The following is a 19769-nucleotide window of genomic DNA, read 5'->3' on the forward strand; positions in this document are numbered from 1 at the left end:
GCACGGACCCGGGCGAGCGCCCGCCTGGACCGCCTTCTGGGCCTCAGAGCTCGGCGCCGCCGCCCGCCAGCCTCCGCCGCCCCGCCGGGCGGGCCCGGGCCGCGGACTGCACCTCCGCCCCGCCCTCTCACCCCCGGATTGACACTGAACGTTCTGCCGGGGGCTTGCCGGACAGCGCGCCTCCGCCAATTGGCGGCCTCCCTGGGCGGACCCCAGGCCCTGTCGCGAGCCTCGGCCAATCAGACGCGTAGGCCCGCCCAGCTGGGGCCTCGCAAGCGCGCGAGTGGCCAGGCGTCCTAGGGGAGAGTCATGGGGCCGAGAGCCTATGGCAGCACGGGAGGGTCACGGAGAACCAATGGGCGGCGGCGCAGCACCGTCAGTCAGGGCGGCCTAGGCCAATGAGCTGCGGGCTGCGGGGGCGTCACGGACAGCAGCAGCGGACTTGGGCTGAGGTTCCCGGGCGGGCGGGCGCGGAGAGACGCGGGAAGCAGGGGCTGGGCGGGGGTCGCGGCGCCGCAGCCAGCGCAGCCAACCCGAGGGGCCGCCGCCGCCGCCGCCCAGCGCGCTCCGGGGCCGCGGGCCGCCTCCAGCACCCGCCGCGCCGCAGCTCCGGGACCGGCCCCGGCCGCCGCCGCCGCGATGGGCAACGCCGCCGCGGCCAAGAAGGGCAGCGAGCAAGAGAGCGGTGAGTGCCCGGGCCGTGACCCCGATCCCGGCCCCGCGCTGCCAGCCCCCTCCCTATCCATCACTGCCTGGCCCCTCCCCCTACGCGCCCCCCCATTTCTCTCTGCTTACCCCTCAGCGCCCCTTCCCCTGCCTGTCCAAGGTTGGGGCCCAAGGCCCGCAGATGGCCCGTAGGAGCCCCCTTGCCAAAGACCGCCCCCCACTGCAAAGACTGTGCTCCCCCCCAGCTGTCACTGCCAACCATGGTACGTATGACCGCTGGGGCCCCACATGGGGCCCTGTCACCACCCCACTGTCTCCTCTCCTGGTCCCTCTCCCCAGATTCTAATCCCTCCACTTCCTCACTCACCTCTTACACAGATGCGACCCACTGCCAAACCCCGACCCAGGCCTCTGCCAGTCTGGGAGTGCTATGGGGTATGCCTCCACCCCGCAGGGACCTTGGCCACTTGGTGACCACACCCCTACCCCCCTCCAGCCCCCGCCATCTTTCTCCTGCCCTTCCCCTCTTCACCTTATCACAGCCCCCCTCCAAACCCACTCCGTCCCCTTTGAGCACTTCCCAGAGCCACCTCCAGCATTGTTTTTCTCTTCTGTGTCACTTGGCATGGGGGACAGGATCTTTCTGGGTCCCTCTGCCCCTCTCTCTCACTCTGTCGCTCTGCTTCTCTGCTGTGCCTCCTCCTCTAAGCAAGTGTCTGTCCCTGGCTGGGGTAGCAGACTGTTTATGAACCTAGAGAACTACTTCTGTGCTTCAAAAGCCAAGTTTGAGCCGATCTTGCTGGAATTCATTGCATCCTCTTTCCGGGGTTGGGGCGGGGGGAGGGTGGTGTCAGCAGAGAGCCCCTTCCCATCTCCTGCTGTTCCGTGAGCTCTAGGCTCCTTGGAGGGCCCTTCAATAAATGGTTGTTTCACAACTGAGGCTCTGTCATTCACCCAGTCCCCCAGGCTTCTTCACCCGCTCCTGGCTTGGGATGAAAAGTAGAGGATGAAGAGGGTCTGGGTTTAGCAAGGCTCATTCAGCTTGAACTGCGATGGTGAGAAGGAGGTATCAAGGGATGGCAGTTGGGAAGAGAAGTGGTTGACATCTAATGACTTGCTTTGCCAAGAGACAAACAGATTCTGATCATTCCCAGCGTTCAGCCAGAGAAGGGACTATTTCCCCCTCAGCTCCCAAATATATTGGCCTTTTCCAGCCAGCCGGGGAAAGAGATTCTTTATCTGGAAATGCCTTCAGAAATGGTCTCCAGCCCCATCCTCAAGTCCTTCAGCTCTTAAATTGTCATCACTCCAGGCCTAAAGCTGGACCTCAGCTAGGATCCCCTTCCAGTTACCCAGAAATAGAGTTGAAAAGGAATGGCCACATCCAGATATGCTCTTCCCAGTTACTGGTCTCAAACCCCAGTGTCTGAGTTCCCTGAATGCTCGCTCCCAGAAAGACCCAGGCATGAAAGCCAGGGAACTTTATTCCCACCCAGACTCAAATGGCAGAACTCAGAGTCACTGAGCAACCATGGAGAGGCCTGACATGTCACCGATGGGTGGGGGACGGGAAGGCAAGTGCCTGTAGCTGAGAGCTTGATGACAGAGGAGCAGGTGGGTAGTGACCAAAAAAGGTCTGGGCATGAGCTTGGAGGGGACTAGGCAGAGGGGGAGGGGCCGGGCCCCCAGCAGGTGAGACCGGCTGAGAGGTGGAAGGTGGAGGCAGGCAGCTGTACATTGCAGTGGCTCAGTTGAAAGTTGGGGAGATGACATAGTCCTGGAAAACTTTCAAGGCGTATCAAACACATGCAGTGGGGAGTGGGGGTGGAAAGCCACACAAGGAAAAGGAGCCCTAAGAAAAAGATCAGAGGCCTCGGAAGGAACCACTGATTCAGAGCACAATCCGGACACCCAGGAATGGACTATCAAGGTGAAATAGAGCCACTGTTTATTGGGCATCTAGGATGTGCCAGGCTAAATGGTCTCCACAGATCTATCTGCTCGAGTGATTTTTCATAGCGGGCTGTTATCTGAATTTTCCAAACAAGCTCTCTGAGTTTGACATAGATGATGCCACAGAGGCAGGATTCACATCCAGATCCACCTACCAGACAACTTCCTGGACCCCAGGGTTTCCCAACTCAAACATTCTCAAGCCGCCTCCCTGATTTTTACTATATTCACTTCTATTTTGTTAACTTAAATAAAAATTTTGACTCACTTTTGTTCAGATGTAAATTTTGATCTGTCCTAAGCAATATTATAAATGAAATCACGGGATTGCTGTGCCAGTGATATTCTCCCTGATATGCATTAAAATACAATGTAACTAGAAAAGTGAAACATCCCTAAAATCATTTCATGCCCCGCCAGTGGGACCTATGTCACACTTTGGGAAAGGCCCTAAGCTGTACTCCCTTCCAGAGGCTTGCAGGGGCTCTCAGAGAAGGAAATAGGATGAGGAAGGGAGCCCCTCTTCACTTCAAATCTCCAATTCTGAGAGGATGGAGTTAAGACAAAATTTGCCTTCTCGTAACTAGGGTCGGCTGGGGGTGGGGTAGTAGTAGCCAGGCCAGCCTGCAGGGGGCACCTGAATTTCATCTGCCAGATGTCAGCCCTACTGAAGTAAGGAAGATGACCGAACCTTAGTAGGCACCAGTTCAGCATCCCGCAGCCCCCTATACTACCGGCTCCATGCCGGGGCAGGACAGCATTGGCTTCCTCCCAAGAGGGTAGGGATCCAGAATGAGCCCTGGGGTGGGGTGAGGGAAATCTGTACCCAAAGTTGCCAGAGCCATTGGCAGGGGCCTGGGTAAGATGCTAAGAGGGCAGAGAAAAACAAGACCAAGCCCTGGGCCCTGAGCAACCTGGAGGAATTGAGAGAGGGCAGTGGCCTCAAGAGGCCCTGGGACAGGCGGCCAAGTGGGGCTCAGGCCTTGGCTGCCCTGACCAAAGGCACCCCTGAGAGCTGGTCCATGGGAGAAGGGACAGGTCTGGTGAGAAGGAGCCCTCCAGATACCATCACCCCCCCTCCCAGTTCCCAGGGACAAGCAGATCCAGGCTCCGGGAGTGAGAACTGCCCCCAAGAGGTCCCTAAATGGGAAGAATTGTGGCCCTCTAACGCACTACAGAAGTCCGAGAGGGCCAAACACTGTCTGTGCGCTGGCAGTCGTATGGGTGCCCAAGAGGGTCCTGTCAGGGCAGCTTTTCCTTTAGCCCAGCCAGGCTTACAGAAGCTTGAGGGTCCTCTCTGCCCCTTCCCTGCACCCACTGGCCCCAGGTTGGGTTTCTTTTCCTGACACCACCCCGCAACTCCCTGGCTCCCCTTATAGGCAGGGCTCTGGGGATGGGCAGCCAAGCTGGTGCAGCAGGTCTCATGAGCCTTCCCAGCCACCATAGTCCTGGTGCCCTGAGAGGAAGACTTGAGTGATGGCTTCCAACCCCAGCGACGGTGAGGCTGAGCCCTGTTGCTATAGCAACTTACCAGGCACTCTCTGACACTCGAGTCAGGGAAGGACTGCAGTAGAGTTTAGGGAACAGGTGAAGAGGAAAAGTCTGTGGACCCCTGGCTGGCCCTAGAAACCCTCCCTTACTAACAACCCTGAGCCGGGGGACCTGGGGAAGAGCAGGCGAGATGGGTGGTTCAGTTCAGACACGGAGGGGATGGTCACCCAGAGCGGGGGTCCAGCTCAGAGCCAGGCAATGGGGTAGTCCAGCTCAGTGTTGAGGTTCAGCTCAGATTGGGGGTTGGTCCAGCTCAGTGATGGAGTCCACGTCATAATGGACAGTGGCCCAGTATAGAATGAGGGTCCATCAGACTGCGGGTCGGTCCAGTCCAGTGTTGGGGTCCAGCTCAGGCTGGGGGATGGTCCAGTCCAGGGCTTGGTTTTCCGGCCCCAGAATTTCCGGGACAACCAGGTTTCGGGGAGCAGCAGGTCCTGAGATTGTTGTCTAGGGGGGTCTGAGGCTGGGCTCCTGCCTCGTGATGGGGCCCTGGCTTTTTGAGGGATGCTCTCTCTGTGAGCTCCAATTGAATCCAGACCACGGTGGAGGCTGGCATCCCTCCTGTGGGAGACATGGGCCGGCTGACAAGCTCTAAAGACAGCAGCCAGCTGGGTTTCCCTTCTCTGCCACTTCCTGTTGTCAGCAGGGGCCATGGGTGCCAGGCACTCTCAGGAGAAGCTGCCACTGACCCTCCACTTCTTCTGGGATCTGGAAAGAAGGAGGAAGATGGTCAAGGCTGCCTCCCCCTCCCCCACCCCGGGGTTTAGCGTTTCGTTTCCGGTTTGGACTTGCATGGCTGAGAGCAGAGCCAAGCACAGGGCAAGGTTTGATAGAGGCCAAGGACATCCCAGGATGCCATTCCCCTCTCCGCCCCTGCATAGAAGCAAGACAAAGTCAGATGTACCCATTTCTTTCTCAAAGTAGCAGAATTTGGGGGCTCCAGGTTCAGAGAGCACTTGGGGCAGGAGATAGGGTAGCTCTCACTGCCCGACCCCCCCCCGCCCCGCCCACTCCCGCCTTTCTCTCCAGCTGCTCTTTCGGCTAATTAACGGAGCTCTGGGGCCTCTTTGGCCCCCAGGGAGGCCCCAGCTGCTGCCCGGGCCTGAGCCTTAACTCCTTCCCCTCTGCCCAGTGGGCACTGCCCTGGGCACATTGGGTGTCATCCTCAGGGTAGTCCAGCACCCACTGAGAAAGGCAGGGCCTGGCAGCCCGGGAGCAGTGTAGCCCCTGGAATGGGAAGTTAGCTTTAGCACCCCACCCCCAGGGCAGGCAGGCCAGCCTGAGGAGGGACACCCTCAGGACAATCTTCCCACCACCTCCTGCCAAGGAGGGGCCTTTACAAACCTTGGCCAGCGGGAGCAGGTACCTTTAAATGCTTCCCTGGCAACCAGCTCCTCCTCCCCTGTCCCCCCGAGGCCTTCCCGAGGAAGCCAGCTCAGAGGCTCTGCGTATTCCTGGTTTCCCTGCAAAGGGAAGGTTCCAGGGAGAGCTTAGGGAGGCCTGGGATGGATCTGGGGTCAGGTAGAGGCTGGGATGGGGACTCAGAGACCACCTTCCAGCTGTGGCTGCAGCTGCTTCTCTGGGGCCATGTGATTGTCCGTTTCCTGGGCTACCTGCGCTGCACCCTCTGGGCACCTAAGCAGAGCCTCGCTGGCCAGGGGTAGATGGGCCCCAGATCACCCCATCCCACTCTACCCCCCATTTTGCCCTCTGCTGGAAGAGGCAGAAAGCAGAGGTGAGTATGGGGGCTCCTGGCTGGGGTTCCCCCCATCATTATCCCTCTTTATCTGCCCACTCTTTCTGGTACTGCCACACCCTGTGCCCCATCCCCAAATCTGGCAAGCTGATGGCACCAGAGAGCACACAGCCTGGGCCCTTCAGCATTTCGAAAGGCCAGAACAGGGCTGTGTCAGAATCAAGGCACCGTGTGGAGCCTCTTAGTGGGGTACCAGCAGACAGACAGACCCACCAAGTTGGGAAAAACAGGACATGGCAGTTCTCAGGGATTTTGCTGAGAGCAAAAGAGGAGGCAGGACCAGGCTTTCTCCTGGATTCCTCTTAAACTCGCTCCTCTCTGCCTTTCTGGGTGAGTGACGGTAGAAACCCAAGAGGGTACCTTCACCCCCACCTTCATCCAGAATTCAGTGTGTACGTTTGGAGGTTTCCAAGGAATGTGTTGTGTGTCAAGAAAGATTCTGCCAGAGAAAGCATTGGATGTGGTGCAGCCCCCAGGCTCAGGGAGGCCTCAGACAGTTGGTGGCTCAGCCAGGCACCAGCCTAGGACTCTTGGCCATTCCTTGACCACCCCCTCTCCGCCTGGTCATTCTTTGTAGGGCTTTCCTAGCCCACAGTCTCTCCTCCATCTGCCACGCTTGCAGCTCCACGGAAGGTGCTGAGGGAGAGCCTTGCGGGTGATGGGGGGCAGGGGGGGTGGCTACCCACAAGGCTGTGGGGATTCCTGGCACTGCATATGGGTGAGATAGGCAGATATCTGACAGGCAAGGCCAAAGTACCAGTGTGCAGGACCCCTCAGGGTGGCATCCGTCCCAGGAACATCAGGGTTGAGGACAGCTCTGTCCATGGGCCATCCTGGTGCCCTGCAACCAGTCAGAAGCAAAGCAGTTAACCCCGTGGGCAGTGGGGTCCGGGAAGTGATCTGAGACCAGTCTTCTCATGGGTACAATGAGAGTAATAGCAGCTCTGAGCCATCAGTGTAGGAATTAAGCATGGAAAGCACTCAGCACAGAGCTCGCACACAGGGAGGGTCCCTGAACAACAGCGCGCCTGACCCCAGGGGGCGGTTACAAGGACACATCCATACCGTAAGAATCCATCAGGTTGAGCATTTAAGATTTGAGCACTCAGTGCTCCTCCTGTATTTCATACCTCCATTTTAAAAACTACTTAAAAGCAAAATTAATAGCTGACATTTATATGGCACTAACCCCTGTACCGGCCACCATCCAAACCCCCTTTGCCAAGATTAACTCATTCGGTCTTCACAACCACCCCACCAGGTCATTACTATTATTATCCCCATTTTACAGATGAGGAAAACCAAGGCCCAGAGGTGCGATCAGTTGCCTAAGGTCACATAGCTCATCAGGGACCAGGCTGGGATCTGAACTTGCTCTTATCCCAGAGTCCTGGCCCTTAACTGTTTTGCCGGGCTGCCTCTCCACATGGGCAGGAATGCCTGTTTTCAGGCCTCAGTTTCCTAGGGTGGTAAACAGAATGGTTAAAATGAAAGTTGACAAGTGAACCAAATGAGATAGTGGACGCAAAGCAGCAAGCCCAGGGTCCGCCAGGAAGTCTTCAATGTTAGCCAGATGGTGATGTTCGCCTTGGGGTGCTGAAGGGCCTGTAGGGGGCAGGCATCAGGCGAGGCTTCCCTTGAGCGAGCTCTGGAACGAGGGCCCCTCCATTGGCAAAGGTGGGAATGGAGCCAGCCGGGGGCCAAGGCAACAGCTGAACCCCCCAAGGGCGCCTGCTACCCGAGCCCCAGAGGCCTCCACCCTGGGCCGGCCTCCCCAGAGAAGGGGCCAGAGGAACAGCCAAATCCCGAGGCTATAAATACCTCGGCTGGCGTCGTCCCCTGGCCCTGGAATGTCAGTCAGAACTGGGGCGAGTGGGGGTGGGCTGGCCTGGGCACCGCTCTCTGTCCCCCTGAGAGTGACCCCCGAATTGCCCTGTCCCCCATTTGGGACAGAATTGAGGCTGGACCCCACCTCTCTGTAGTAAAGGAGACCCCAGACCCCAGCCCAGATCAGGGCCCCCCCACCAGGCTACCCTCAGACTCAGCCAGGACACCCGAAGGCACTGGGAGAAGGTCAGGCTCTGGATTGAGACGACTGCACCCCACTTTCCACAAACCGGCCTCTCCCCAGGAATAGCCCAGGCCCGCGCCAACAAGATGGGGTCTCCATCTCACTCTCTCCTCTTTTCCTTTCAGTGAAAGAATTCTTAGCCAAAGCCAAAGAAGATTTTCTTAAAAAATGGGAAAATCCCGCTCAGGTAAGCCCCCTGGGTACAGAGCCCTGGGAGGGATAGCTGACAGCCCCCTGCCCCTCAACTGCATCCCTGTGCCATGGCTAGGATTTTACGGCCCTGTGGAGGGCTCCAGACCTGCCCTCATTCTCTCCCTAGATGCCCATGGGGGCACCTGGTCACTCACTGCCAGGTTCCCCCACCCCACCAATCCCGTCCAACTGGCAGCCCCTGCCCCCCAGGCAGCTGCCAGCAGCTCCTGGGCCCCAGGCCAGGGCCGGATCCGGCCCCTGCCACCAGCCTTGAGGAATGTACCCTCCGCCATCTTGTTTTTCCACCCCCTGTCCTCACCCCCCTAGCTCCACCTGGTCCCCAGGGCCCCCTCTGCTGGTTGCAGAGGGAACACCCCAAACTTTGGCCTAGCAGGCTAGACGGGGTGGGGGTGGGGGGTGGTCCCTGACCCTCCAGACCCTTGTGCCCACAGAATACAGCCCATCTGGATCAGTTTGAACGAATCAAGACCCTCGGCACGGGCTCCTTCGGGCGGGTGATGCTGGTGAAGCACAAGGAGACCGGGAACCACTTTGCCATGAAGATCCTCGACAAACAGAAGGTGAGCCCAGCCCTGCCACAAGGCCCTGGTCCCAGCCCCCAGGGCTTTGCCTGGGCTGTTCCCACCACCTGGAGTGGTCTTCCCACCTATCCACTCACCAGCTATTTCCTGAGCCTCCATAATGTGCCAGACCCAGGGGCGGGAAGGGTACCATGCTGCCTTCAGGAAGCTTTCCCCAGGAGGAAAAGTACCCTAAGACGTAAAGCCCACACGGGCTCAGACACCTAGCCTGTATCGAGGAAGCCAGAAGTCTTCCTGGGGGAAGTGATGTTTACACAGACCTTCCTTCTGTAAATACTTTGTTTCTGAATTTTATTTTATTTTTTTATACAGCAGGTTCTTATTAGTTATCCATTTTATACATATTAGTGTATATATGTCAATCCCAATCTCCCAATTCATCACACCACCCCCTGCCCTTTGTAAATTTTTTTTTTTTTTTTTTTTTTTTTGCGGTACGCGGGCCTCTCACCGCTGGGGCCTCTCCCATTGCGGAGCACAGGCCCCGGACGCGCAGGCCCAGCGGCCATGGCCCACGGGCCCAGCCGCTCCGCGGCATGTGGGATCCTCCCAGACCGGGGCACGAACCCGTATCCCCCGCATCGGCAGGCGGACTCCCAACCACTGCGCCACCAGGGAAGCCCCTGTAAATATTTTTGAAACCCTACTTTTTGCCAGGCGATGCTCTAGAGCAGCACCATCCAGGAGACATATCACACAAGCCACATATGGTTTTAAATTTTCTAGAATCCTCATTTTATTTATTTTTATTTATTTGGTAGCACTGCGTGGCTTGCAGGATCTTAGTTCCCGAACCAGGCATCGAACCCTCGGCCCTCGGCAGTGAGAGCACGGAGTCCTAACCACTGAGCCACCAGGGAATTCCCTAGAATCCTAGTTTTAAAAGTTTAAAAAAGGCAGAATTCATTTTAACAATATGTTGTAATTAAGCCAGTATATCTACAATATTATCATTTAAACGTATGTATCCAGTGTAGAAATATCCTTAATGAGACATTTTACATTCTTTTTTTCCGTACTAAGTCTTAGAAATCCAGCGTGCATTTTACACATATAACACATCTCCATTCAGATGTTAATTTTCACTGGAAAGACAAGAAAAAGTAGAGAAATTGAGAAAGCAGATTCACATAGCCCAGGTTGTTCCAAACAGGCTTGAAAGTTGTCTGGTAACTGTGCCAAGTATCAGTTTTTAAATTTTCTTTTTTTTTAATTTCTTTATTTCTTTCTTTATTTTTGGCTGAGTTGGGTCTTCGTTGCTATGCATGGACTTCTCTAGTTGCAGCGAGCAGGGGGTACTCTTCTTTGCGGTGCACAGGCTCTAGGCGCGAGGGCTTCAGTAGTTGTGGCACATGGGCTCAGTAGTTGTGGCTCACAGGCTCTAGAGTGCAGGCTCAGTAGTTGTGGCACACGGGCTTAGTTGCTCCACAGCATGTGGGATCTTCCCAGACCAGGGCTCAAACCCGTGTCCCCTGCATTGGCAAGTGGATTCTTAACCACTGTGCTGCCAGGGAAGTCCCTAAATTTTCATTTTACATGTATATATATATTTTTTTATTTTTATTTATTTTCTTTTTGTCTGCCTTGGGTCTTCGTTGCTGAGCGCGGGCTTTCTCTAGTTGCAGAGAGCAGGGGCTACTCTTTGTTGCAGTGCACAAGCTTCTCAGTGCAGTGGCTTCTCCTTGTTGCGGAGCACGGGCTCTAGGCGCAAGGGCTTCAGTAGTTGTGGCGTGCGGGCTTAGTAGTTGTGGCGCACGGGCTTAGTTGCTCCGCGGCATGTGGGATCTTCCCAGACCAGGGCTCAAACCCGTGTCCCCTGCGTTGGCAGGTGGATTCTTAACCACTACGCCACCAGGGAAGCCCTAAATTTTCATTTTAGATACTTCAAATTTTAAGCTTGGTTCCCCAGTCAACGAACCATATTTCAAGTACTCAGCAACCGTACGTGGCTAGTGTGGAATCTACTGGACAGTGCAGGTATAGACCCAAAGGATGTAGCTGTGAGCAAAGCAGAAAAAGCCCCAGTGCAGTGGGGCTTAGAGCTGACCAAGGGGCCAGGCTGCCTGCGTGTGACAAGCTGGACTGATGTTGACTAGCTGCATGTGAACTTGGGCACGGCACTTCCCCTCTCTGCGTCTGGGCTTCCAAACTTGCATGCTCCCATTGCATACCCCTCAGGGCTCCTGTCAGAGAGTGTGAGACGGCTGCTGGGGACAGCTGAGGGCTGAGGAGGAATTAGCCCTGGGTTCAAGTGGATGTGGGGGGCGGGGTGTCCTCTAGATGCAGGGAAGGTATTTCGAAATCCCCCACCCCCTGGGTGCTACTCCCACCTGTCTGTTTGGTTTCAACTCAGCTGCCCCTTCCTCCAGGAAGCCTTCTCTGACTCCCCAGGCTTCACCGGATGCCTTATCTGGGCATCCACAGGCCCCAAGCTTCCCCCACCACAGCTCTGACCCCTGTGGCCTGGTGACTCATGTGTTCCTGCCCCGAACTGCATGCCATGTGGGGACAGGCACCCAGCCCAGGGCTTGACAGGCCCCAGGCACTCAAACGATTCTGGATGGAGGACCCAGCCCGGCCCTGGCACATCTACTTTTGGGTGGCAGGGAAGAAAAGAGCTCTCTCACACCCACTCCTCGCTCCTCTCCCCTCCCACCCCTGCAGGTGGTAAAGCTGAAGCAGATCGAGCACACCCTGAACGAAAAGCGCATCCTGCAAGCGGTCAACTTTCCGTTCCTTGTCAAACTCGAGTTCTCGTTCAAGGTGGGGTCCCAGCGGCCGCAGACCAGGGCCACTGCCAGGTGGTGCAGCCTCTGGGTTCCCAGAGCTGGGGCTCAGCCAACCACAACCAGTGGTTGCCCGAAAAGGCAGACCCACTGATGGGGGAGCGGTGAAGAAGGCCCCCGGGGGTGGAGGGCAAGTCAGCCTGGGGCTCTCATAGACCCCAAGTTCAGCTGGGCCTGCCAACTTATAGCTTGATAACCTTGGGCAAGTCCCCCAACCTGGATAACATCCCTCAAAATCATCGATCCATTTACAGCAAGAACCTGACACACAGCCACAAACTGCCGCTCAGCCTGGGTTCAAATCCCAGCCTTGCACTTCCTGGCGGTGTGACCCTGGCAAGAAACTTCACCCCCATGAGCCTTAGTTTCTTCATCTGCAAAATGGGGATCATCGCGGTGGGGCTACCATGACAGTTCCAACCACATCATGAGCACCCTGCGTGAGCTGTTTTGGGTGCCGTCCTAAGCCATGACTGTGAGAGTTGGGAAAGGCCCCTCGGGGCCTGTGACCCTAGCAGCCACAAGGACCCCATGCTTTGTTTAAGGCTCTGTTGCCACCATCTTGAAATTCATAATCATTTTTTTAACAAGGGGCCTCACTTTTATTTTGAGGGGGGACACAAAATCTGTAGCCCATCCTGGTCCCATGTGACAGATGACAAAACTGTGGCCCCAAGAGCCTTGCTCAAGACAGTCACAGACAGGAGCCACCACAGAGTTCTCTCTGCAGCTCAGGCATGCCAGCCAGGTCCCTGATGTATCTCTAGCCAGCCCTCGCTTTTGGCCCCCGTAAGCAGGATCATGGCTGCCCCTTCTTTCTCACGGGCAGAATGAAATGAGACAGGTAATCAGTGAGCACAGTGCCTGGCGCTTGGAACGCGCTTCACGTGGGAACCAAAATTGTTGTTGTCGCTTTATGTCTGACACCTGTCTTCAGGTGGGGCCTGGGGCTTGGGGAGTGGGGCCCTGATGAGCTGCTGCTTCCCACAGGACAACTCAAATTTATACATGATCATGGAGTACGTGCCTGGTGGGGAGATGTTCTCACACCTGCGGCGGATCGGGAGGTTCAGGTGAGCCCGACGCCCCCTGCCACCCTGGGCCTGGGGTGTGCATGGGTGTCGTCCGTGGAAGTGGCCTCTTCAGGTCCCTGTGGGTCCTTGTTCCCCCGAGCTGAGGAATCTACGATGTCTCAGCCACCACGAAACAAAACAGACACGGTGACTTAGGTGTCACCATGTAAGTGGGCAATTTCATGTCGTTTTAAAATTTGGGCTACCTTATCTATATAGATATGCACTTTACATACAATAAAGTGCACAGGTTTTCAATACCCTGTTCCATGAGTTTTGACAGCTGCATTCACATGTGTAACCACCACCCCAGAAAATTCCCTCAAATGCCTTTCTTGGCAAATCACCACCCCAACAAAGGCAAACGTCCTTTATGGTTTCAAACACCACAAATGTGTTTGGTCTGGGTCTGGACTTGATATAAATGGAATCACACAGTTCATATTCTTCTGTCCCTTTCTTCTCTTGCTTCACATAATCGTTTTGTGATCCAGCCACTTTGTTGGGTATATTCATCGTTTGTCCTGGTGGTGGTGTTGGGTAGGATCCCATTATAGGAATCTGTCACAATCTGTGATTCCATTCCTCTGTTGATGGACATTTGGGCTCTTTCCAGTTTGGGGCTGTATATGAATAAGGCTTCTCTGCTGATGCATTTTGATCGCTGGGCTGGAGGCAGCTCGATAGGCCCACCTGCTGGACCGTTAGGGGGTGGGCAGGTCCTGCTGGTGTGGCCACCCACTCTCACCCATCCTTTCCCTGCTTGTCCCCATCAGTGAGCCCCATGCCCGCTTCTACGCAGCCCAGATTGTCCTGACCTTTGAGTACCTGCACTCGCTCGATCTCATCTACCGGGACCTGAAGCCGGAGAACCTCCTTATCGACCAGCAGGGCTACATTCAGGTGCCCACTGGGCTGGGCGAGGGGCAGCCCCAGGTGGCCACAGCCTGAACCCTCCCACCCTCCCGGCCAACCGCCCATTCTTGTGCCCACAGGTGACAGACTTCGGTTTCGCCAAGCGTGTGAAAGGCCGCACCTGGACCTTGTGCGGCACCCCCGAGTACCTGGCCCCCGAGATCATCCTGAGTAAAGTAGGCGCTTCCCTACCCCTCCCACCGCTCTGAGGCCTGCTCCACTGCCGGCGGCCCCCTCCTCACCCTTCTCCCCTCACCTGCTCCCCTCCTCTCGCTCCAGGGCTACAACAAAGCTGTGGACTGGTGGGCCCTGGGCGTTCTCATCTATGAGATGGCCGCTGGCTACCCGCCCTTCTTCGCTGACCAGCCCATCCAGATCTATGAGAAGATTGTCTCTGGGAAGGTGAGGCCCGGATATGGGGGCTCAGGCCTAAGCCTGACCCTTCCCTGCCTGTCCTGCTCACTGTGGAGCCCTGATCGTCATTGTCAGAACAGCCTAGGGAATTCCCTGGCGGTCCAGTGGTTCGGACTCTGAGCTTGCTTCCACTGCAGGGGGCACAGGTTCGATCCCTAGCTGGGGAACTAAGATCCCGAGTGCTGTGTGGGGCGGCCAAAGAAAAACAGAAAAAGAACAATCGAGAAGTTGATCAAGTCAGGCCGGGTGGTGAAGCCAGACGCACCCACTGCGCTAACTGAGGCCACCACTTCACACAACCTCGCTGTCTGATTCTGGACCACAGTGCCGAAATCCTAAGGGTTTTCAAAACCCCAGGTCTCACCCAAACTCCTGCCCTGCCTGCCAGGAGGCTGGTCTCGTCTCTAGTCGGCCCCGTTAGCATGAATTTTCACACGTTTCACAGCAAAAAAGCAAGCATGTTCAGTTCCCAGGCGCTGCCCCAGACCCCTCCGGGGAGTCACTTTGGACATAAGGCCCTGCCTCCTTTCCCAAATGCAGACTTTCTAACTTGCAGGGTGTGGGTAAGGGGTGGCGGAACCGTTAGAGCCCCGGAGTGCATTAAGTACCCGCTGCCCCATGCACCCCCTCGGTCGTACCCCACCACTCTGAGGGAGTGAGGAAGCCGAGGTGCAGAGATTGGACATGTCTGGTTCAAGATCACACGGCAGCATCGTCTCAAGAGAGGTTGGGGACCCCATCTCTGACTGCAGCTCACCCACCTCACCAGGAGGACCAACCATCCCTCCATCTGGCCCAGGAAATGGTGTGAGTGGCTCCCAGCTCAGCCTAGGTGGGCTGACCTGGCTCTAAGTCCCAGCTCTGCCACCCATCGGCTTTGAAACCTCAGGCCAATGTCCTCGCTTCTCTGAGTCTTATCCATCTCAGAACTGGGGAACTAGCCACTTGCCTCTCAGAGAGGTTGAGAGAATCACCACCTGCAAAGTGGGGTCACTAAAAAAGGGAAAGATGAGGTGTCTGCCACCAGGCAGAACAGAAATTGCCAAGAAAATGGCCCAGAGTGGGGGAAAAAAAAAAGAAAAAGCCATAGAAGTTTTCGAGGCGGGAGAGAAATGAGCGTGACTCCCTTCTTTGTAGCATTTCACAGTTCCCACGCACCCTCAGCGGGATTATCTCCCTCATGCAACCCTGGGATATCTGCCCCATGCCAGAGAGGCAGGCACAGGCCCAGAGAGGTTAAGGGCCGTGGCCAAGGTCACACAGCATGGAAGAGGCAGAGCAGTGCTGGAAGTCGGTTCTTGCAGCTCTAAATCCAGTGACTGCTTGCATACAAAGCTGTGGACTCAAAGCATTTGGGGAAAGTTTCTGGAAGAGTTGAACTGAGCCTTAGAGAATGGAAGAGCCTTAGCTATGCAGAGAGAGAAATAGACAAACAATTATTTCTCTCAGAAGCATGAATATTTCTGAAGTCCCCAGACCCTAGCAGAGCTGCCTTAGGAAGCAGTGGCTAAGAATGCAATTTCTGGAGTCCAGCAGACCCCAGATGGAACCAACTTGCCCTGCTCCTCTGAGTGATCTTGGGCAAGCTGTTTAATCCTTCCGAGCCTCAGTTTCCTTCTCTCAGGAAATAGAAATGGGAACCTCTGGAATTCCCCGGCAATCCAGTGGTTAGGACTCTGGACTTCCACTGCCGAGGTCCTGGGTTCAATCCCTGGTTGGGGAACTAAGATCCCACAAGCTGCATGGTGCAGACAGAAGAATAAAATGGGAACCTCATAGCTCTTACCTCTCCAGCAGCATCAGCATGGCTCAGGAAGTGGCTAGAAATACAGACTTTCAGGCCCCACCTGAATCAGATATCCTGAATCAGAAACTCCAGTGGGCCCAGCAAGCTGTTCTAACGGGATTCCGATGCACACTCTGGTTTGGGGTCCTCCGCCCAATAAGACAATTGGATGGTGAAGGCAGTGTTCTGGGCTCCCCAAGCTCCAGATCAGTTTCCCAATCTGTCTGTGTTACCCCCTCTCCAGGTGCGGTTCCCGTCCCACTTCAGCTCCGACCTGAAGGATCTGCTGCGGAACCTTCTGCAGGTGGACCTCACCAAACGCTTTGGGAACCTCAAGAACGGGGTCAATGACATCAAGAACCACAAGTGGTTTGCCACGACCGACTGGATCGCCATCTACCAAAGGAAGGTAGGCCCCCCCCTTCCCCTTGTGCTCTGAGGGTTTTGGAGGGGGGTGGGCAAGAGCCAGGGAGTATTGCCAATGGAGAGATGAAAAGGGAAGGGGAATTTGAAAGTAGGCTGCGGGCTCTGGGTCAGTTTAGATAAGGCAACTTAGAGCATTGGGGGTATAGAAACAGAATTGTGGGGTCATTTGGCCACTCTGTGACCTTGAACAGACTTCCCTCTCTGGAAATTAGTTTCCCTGTGGGTGAATTGGCTATAATAAGATTCTTGGGTTGTTAAGATGAGTCCATACCCTAATGCTAAGATCAGGCCTGGGTCAGAGTAAGTGATCTCATGAATGTTAGCCCATTCGCATTTATTGTTGTAACGATGATTATGTTGACTGCTGAGGTCTGAATGGCTCTTGACCCCTCTCCAGGTGGAAGCTCCCTTCATACCAAAGTTTAAAGGCCCTGGGGACACGAGTAACTTTGACGACTATGAGGAGGAAGAGATCCGAGTCTCCATCAATGAGAAGTGTGGCAAGGAGTTTTCTGAGTTTTAGGGGTGTGCCTGTGCCCCCATGGGTTTTCTTTCTTTCTTTTTTTTTTTTTTTTTTGTGGTGGGTGGGAGGGTTGGATTGAACAGCCAGAGGGCCCCAGAGTCCCTTGCATCTAATTTCACCCGCCCCCGCCCCACCCTCCAGGGTAGGGGGAGCAGGAAGCCCAGATATTTGGAGGGAAACACCAGCTGCTCCCCCTCACCCCCTTCTCCCTCCTGCCCCCCCCGCCCCCCTACTGCTTTTGCCTCCCTCCTCCCCCACAGCCCCCCACCCTAGCCCATTTCTGCCTGTTTTAAACGAGTTTCTCAGTTCTTCCCTTCTTCAGGTCAGACCAGGTCTTGCTGGTGTGTCAGGGACAGGGTGTGGAAAGAGGGGCCCAAACTTAACTCCTGCCACCTGCCCCCCACCCAAAAAAAAAAAAAAAAAACCACAGGCACCACTCTCTAAGGGCAAATGAATGAAAGGCTAACCTTCCCTTCAGAGCAATCTTGCCAGGGAAGGAAAGATTTTAGTGACATGTTCAGCGGGCTACTTAATACAATATTTTAAAAAAACAATTTACAATCTTATTTAAGTTCCACCAATGCCTCCCACGCTCCTTCCTCTCCCACCCCTTCCCATGCCCCTCCTCCCCAAATCCATTTTAACAAGGCTGGGAAGCAGACTGTAAAGGAAGGAGCTGGGGTTCAAACCTCTCCCCCAAGCTGCTAATCTCCCCCGACCCCCTGCCCCCTCGGGGTCCCCTGCCAAGCCTGGAAGGGTCTCAGCCCCTTTAGGAAGTCCCCACTCCCTTCTGCCCCAATAGACCTGTCTTCACCCTTGGGCTTCGGGACCTAGACAAAGCAGCTGCCCCTCTCCCTGCCAAAGAGGAGCTGTCCCCTGAAAAGATAGAGGGGGAGCCCCGAGCCCAGGGTCTTTCCTCCCAGTAACACTCTCCCCAAACTTCTTAATTTTATTCTCAACTAGATTTTAATGTCCAGCCTCCTTTCAGTTGGGAAGGCCACCCCCGCAAAAGGAGGCCAAGCCCCCCCCCGACCCCGCAGACGGCCCAGAGTTCAAGGCCAAGGTTGCTGGGGAGGGGCTGCTTGTTTTATTCACCCAGGAGCCTCCGCCCCCACCCACCCCCATCCTGGGCGCTCCTCCTCTGCTTAGCTGTCCGCTGTCAATCACCCGTTCTCCCCGCCCCCCCCATTGTGGTTTTTTTCTCTCAATAGAAAAGTCGGGAGTCACCCCATTCATCCCCATATTTGTCCCTCTCATAATTTCTCCCCATCCCAGGAGGAGCTCTCAGGCCTGGGGTGGGGCCCCGGGTGGGCGCGGGGGCGATTCAACCTGTGTGCTGCGAAGGACGCAACTTCCTCTTGAACAGTGTGCTGTTGTAAACATATTTGAAAACTATTATCAATAAAGTTTTGTTTAAAAAAAAAGTGTCGCTGGTGTTCCTGACTTCGGTCACCCACCCACACACCCCCAGGGGGTTGGAAAGGGAATTTCGGACCACAGCGTCCAGGCTGATCAGCACCTGGTCTGCAGTCCTTGTAAAACCGGGTTTAGCTGGAATTCTGCCACTCTCCCCGCCCCGCAGGAGAAGGGGGCGCCAAACTGCCCTCTGACCCCAGATTAGGGGTCCCCACATTCTGAGGCGCGCCCCCTCTGCGTCCAACCAGAGGCCGAAAGGGCGGGCGCTCTAGGGAGAAGCTGGGGCCGGCGCGCCGGGAGGCCGAGCGGCGGCGGGGGCGGCCCTGGTAGGGGGGTATGGGGTGGGGGTGACGGTGCGCGCCCCCCTTCCCGCATCCTCCCCGCGGAGCCAAGCGCGCCCAAGGGGCGCGGAGGCGTCGGTGGTCCGAGGATCCCCGCAGCCCCGGCAGAGCGCGGTGGCCCGACCCACGGGCGGCGAGTTCCCGGTAAGTGCGGTCCCGGGAGCGGAGCGCGCCGGGGAGGCGTGGAGAGGGGGGCTGGGCGCCGGGGACGTCTGGGTCCCGCGCCCAATGGCTGGAGGGCGGCCGAGCACCGCCCGCCCGCCCCGCCCGCCCCCTCTCCCCTCCCCCAGGCGCTCCCCTCCCCCTCCCCCGCCCGCCGCTTTCCCCCGCCCCCGCCCCGGCGCCAACTCCGCGGCGCCTCCTTAAAAAGCGCGCGGGAGTTGTAAGGGGGGGCCGGAGCGAGCCTGAGTGAGCGAAAGCGCAGGGTAAAGGGGGCGGGCGGGGGGCCCGGGCTCCACCTTAAAAGCGGGCGCGTGGGGGGGGGAGGGAGGAAGGCGGGCGGCGGGGAGGAGGGAGGGAGGGAAGGAAGGGGGGCCGGAGTGTCCCGGGCGCAGGGCGCGCGTGCGGCGGCGGCGGCGGCGGCGGCGGCGGCGGGGAGGGGCCGGCCGCGCCGCGCTCCCCTCCTCCCTCCTCGCATCCCCGGCCCCGCGCGCGCCCAGCAGAAGCGGGTCTGTGTGTGCGTGCGTGCGAGTGAGTGAGTGTGTGCATATATTTTTCTCTCTTTTCTTTCTCTCTCACTGTTTTTTCTCTCTCTCTCGCTCCCTCTCTCTCGTTCTTTTTTTTTTTTTTTCCAAAGAAACAGCAGCGCCGCCGCCGCTCCGCCGAGGCGCTGCGCCCCCCGGGGGGGGGAGGCGGAGGAGGCGGGCAGCGGCGGAGGGAGGGGAGCCGGGGAGGGGGGCGCCGCGCTGGGAGGGAGGCAGCGCGCACGGTGCAGCCGGGCCGGGCGGGAGGCATGGCGGGGCCCCCGGCCCTACCCCCGCCGGAGACGGCGGCGGCCGCCACCACGGCGGCCGCTGCCTCGTCGTCCGCCGCTTCCCCGCACTACCAAGAGTGGATCCTGGACACCATCGACTCGCTGCGCTCGCGCAAGGCGCGGCCGGACCTGGAGCGCATCTGCCGGATGGTGCGGCGGCGGCACGGCCCGGAGCCGGAGCGCACGCGCGCCGAGCTCGAGAAACTGATCCAGCAGCGCGCCGTGCTCCGGGTCAGCTACAAGGGGAGCATCTCGTACCGCAACGCGGCGCGCGTCCAGCCGCCCCGGCGCGGAGCCACCCCGCCGGCCCCGCCGCGCGCCCCCC

The 19769-nt window shown here is 57.2% G+C and overlaps 2 protein-coding genes across 2 annotated transcripts in view; both read left to right on the forward strand.

Moving 5' to 3' along the window:
- The first annotated feature begins 447 nt into the window (after window positions 1-447).
- On the forward strand, window positions 448-17169 carry PRKACA (protein kinase cAMP-activated catalytic subunit alpha). Its single transcript, XM_029218580.1, has 10 exons — window positions 448-685; window positions 8123-8184; window positions 8642-8770; window positions 11456-11554; window positions 12568-12650; window positions 13427-13553; window positions 13646-13741; window positions 13845-13967; window positions 16010-16174; window positions 16589-17169. The coding sequence occupies exons 1-10, from the start codon at window positions 640-642 to the stop codon at window positions 16712-16714; spliced, it is 1056 nt and encodes a 351-aa protein (XP_029074413.1). The 5' UTR covers window positions 448-639; the 3' UTR covers window positions 16715-17169.
- Window positions 17170-19382: 2213 nt separating this feature from the next.
- The window catches only part of SAMD1 (sterile alpha motif domain containing 1), a 3075-nt gene continuing 2688 nt past the window's right edge, over window positions 19383-19769 (forward strand). The window contains exon 1 of the mRNA XM_029216874.1: window positions 19383-19762. Within this exon, the coding sequence (XP_029072707.1) occupies window positions 19424-19762 (339 nt within the window). The 5' untranslated portion in view covers window positions 19383-19423. The remainder of the gene's footprint in view (window positions 19763-19769) is intronic.

This window comes from Monodon monoceros, unplaced genomic scaffold, assembly GCF_005190385.1.
Source record: "Monodon monoceros isolate NGI ecotype Baffin Bay Population unplaced genomic scaffold, NGI_Narwhal_1 Super_Scaffold_12, whole genome shotgun sequence".
Taxonomy (NCBI): Eukaryota; Metazoa; Chordata; class Mammalia; order Artiodactyla; family Monodontidae; genus Monodon; species Monodon monoceros.

Coding starts and splice junctions, on each gene's coding strand:
- PRKACA (XM_029218580.1), top strand. CDS start 640: ATGGGCAACGCCGCCGCGGCCAAGAAGGGCAGCGAGCAAGAGAGCG. Junction 8,185..8,641: donor AATGGGAAAATCCCGCTCAG/GTAAGCCCCCTG, acceptor TTGTGCCCACAG/AATACAGCCCATCTGGATCA. Junction 16,175..16,588: donor TCGCCATCTACCAAAGGAAG/GTAGGCCCCCCC, acceptor ACCCCTCTCCAG/GTGGAAGCTCCCTTCATACC.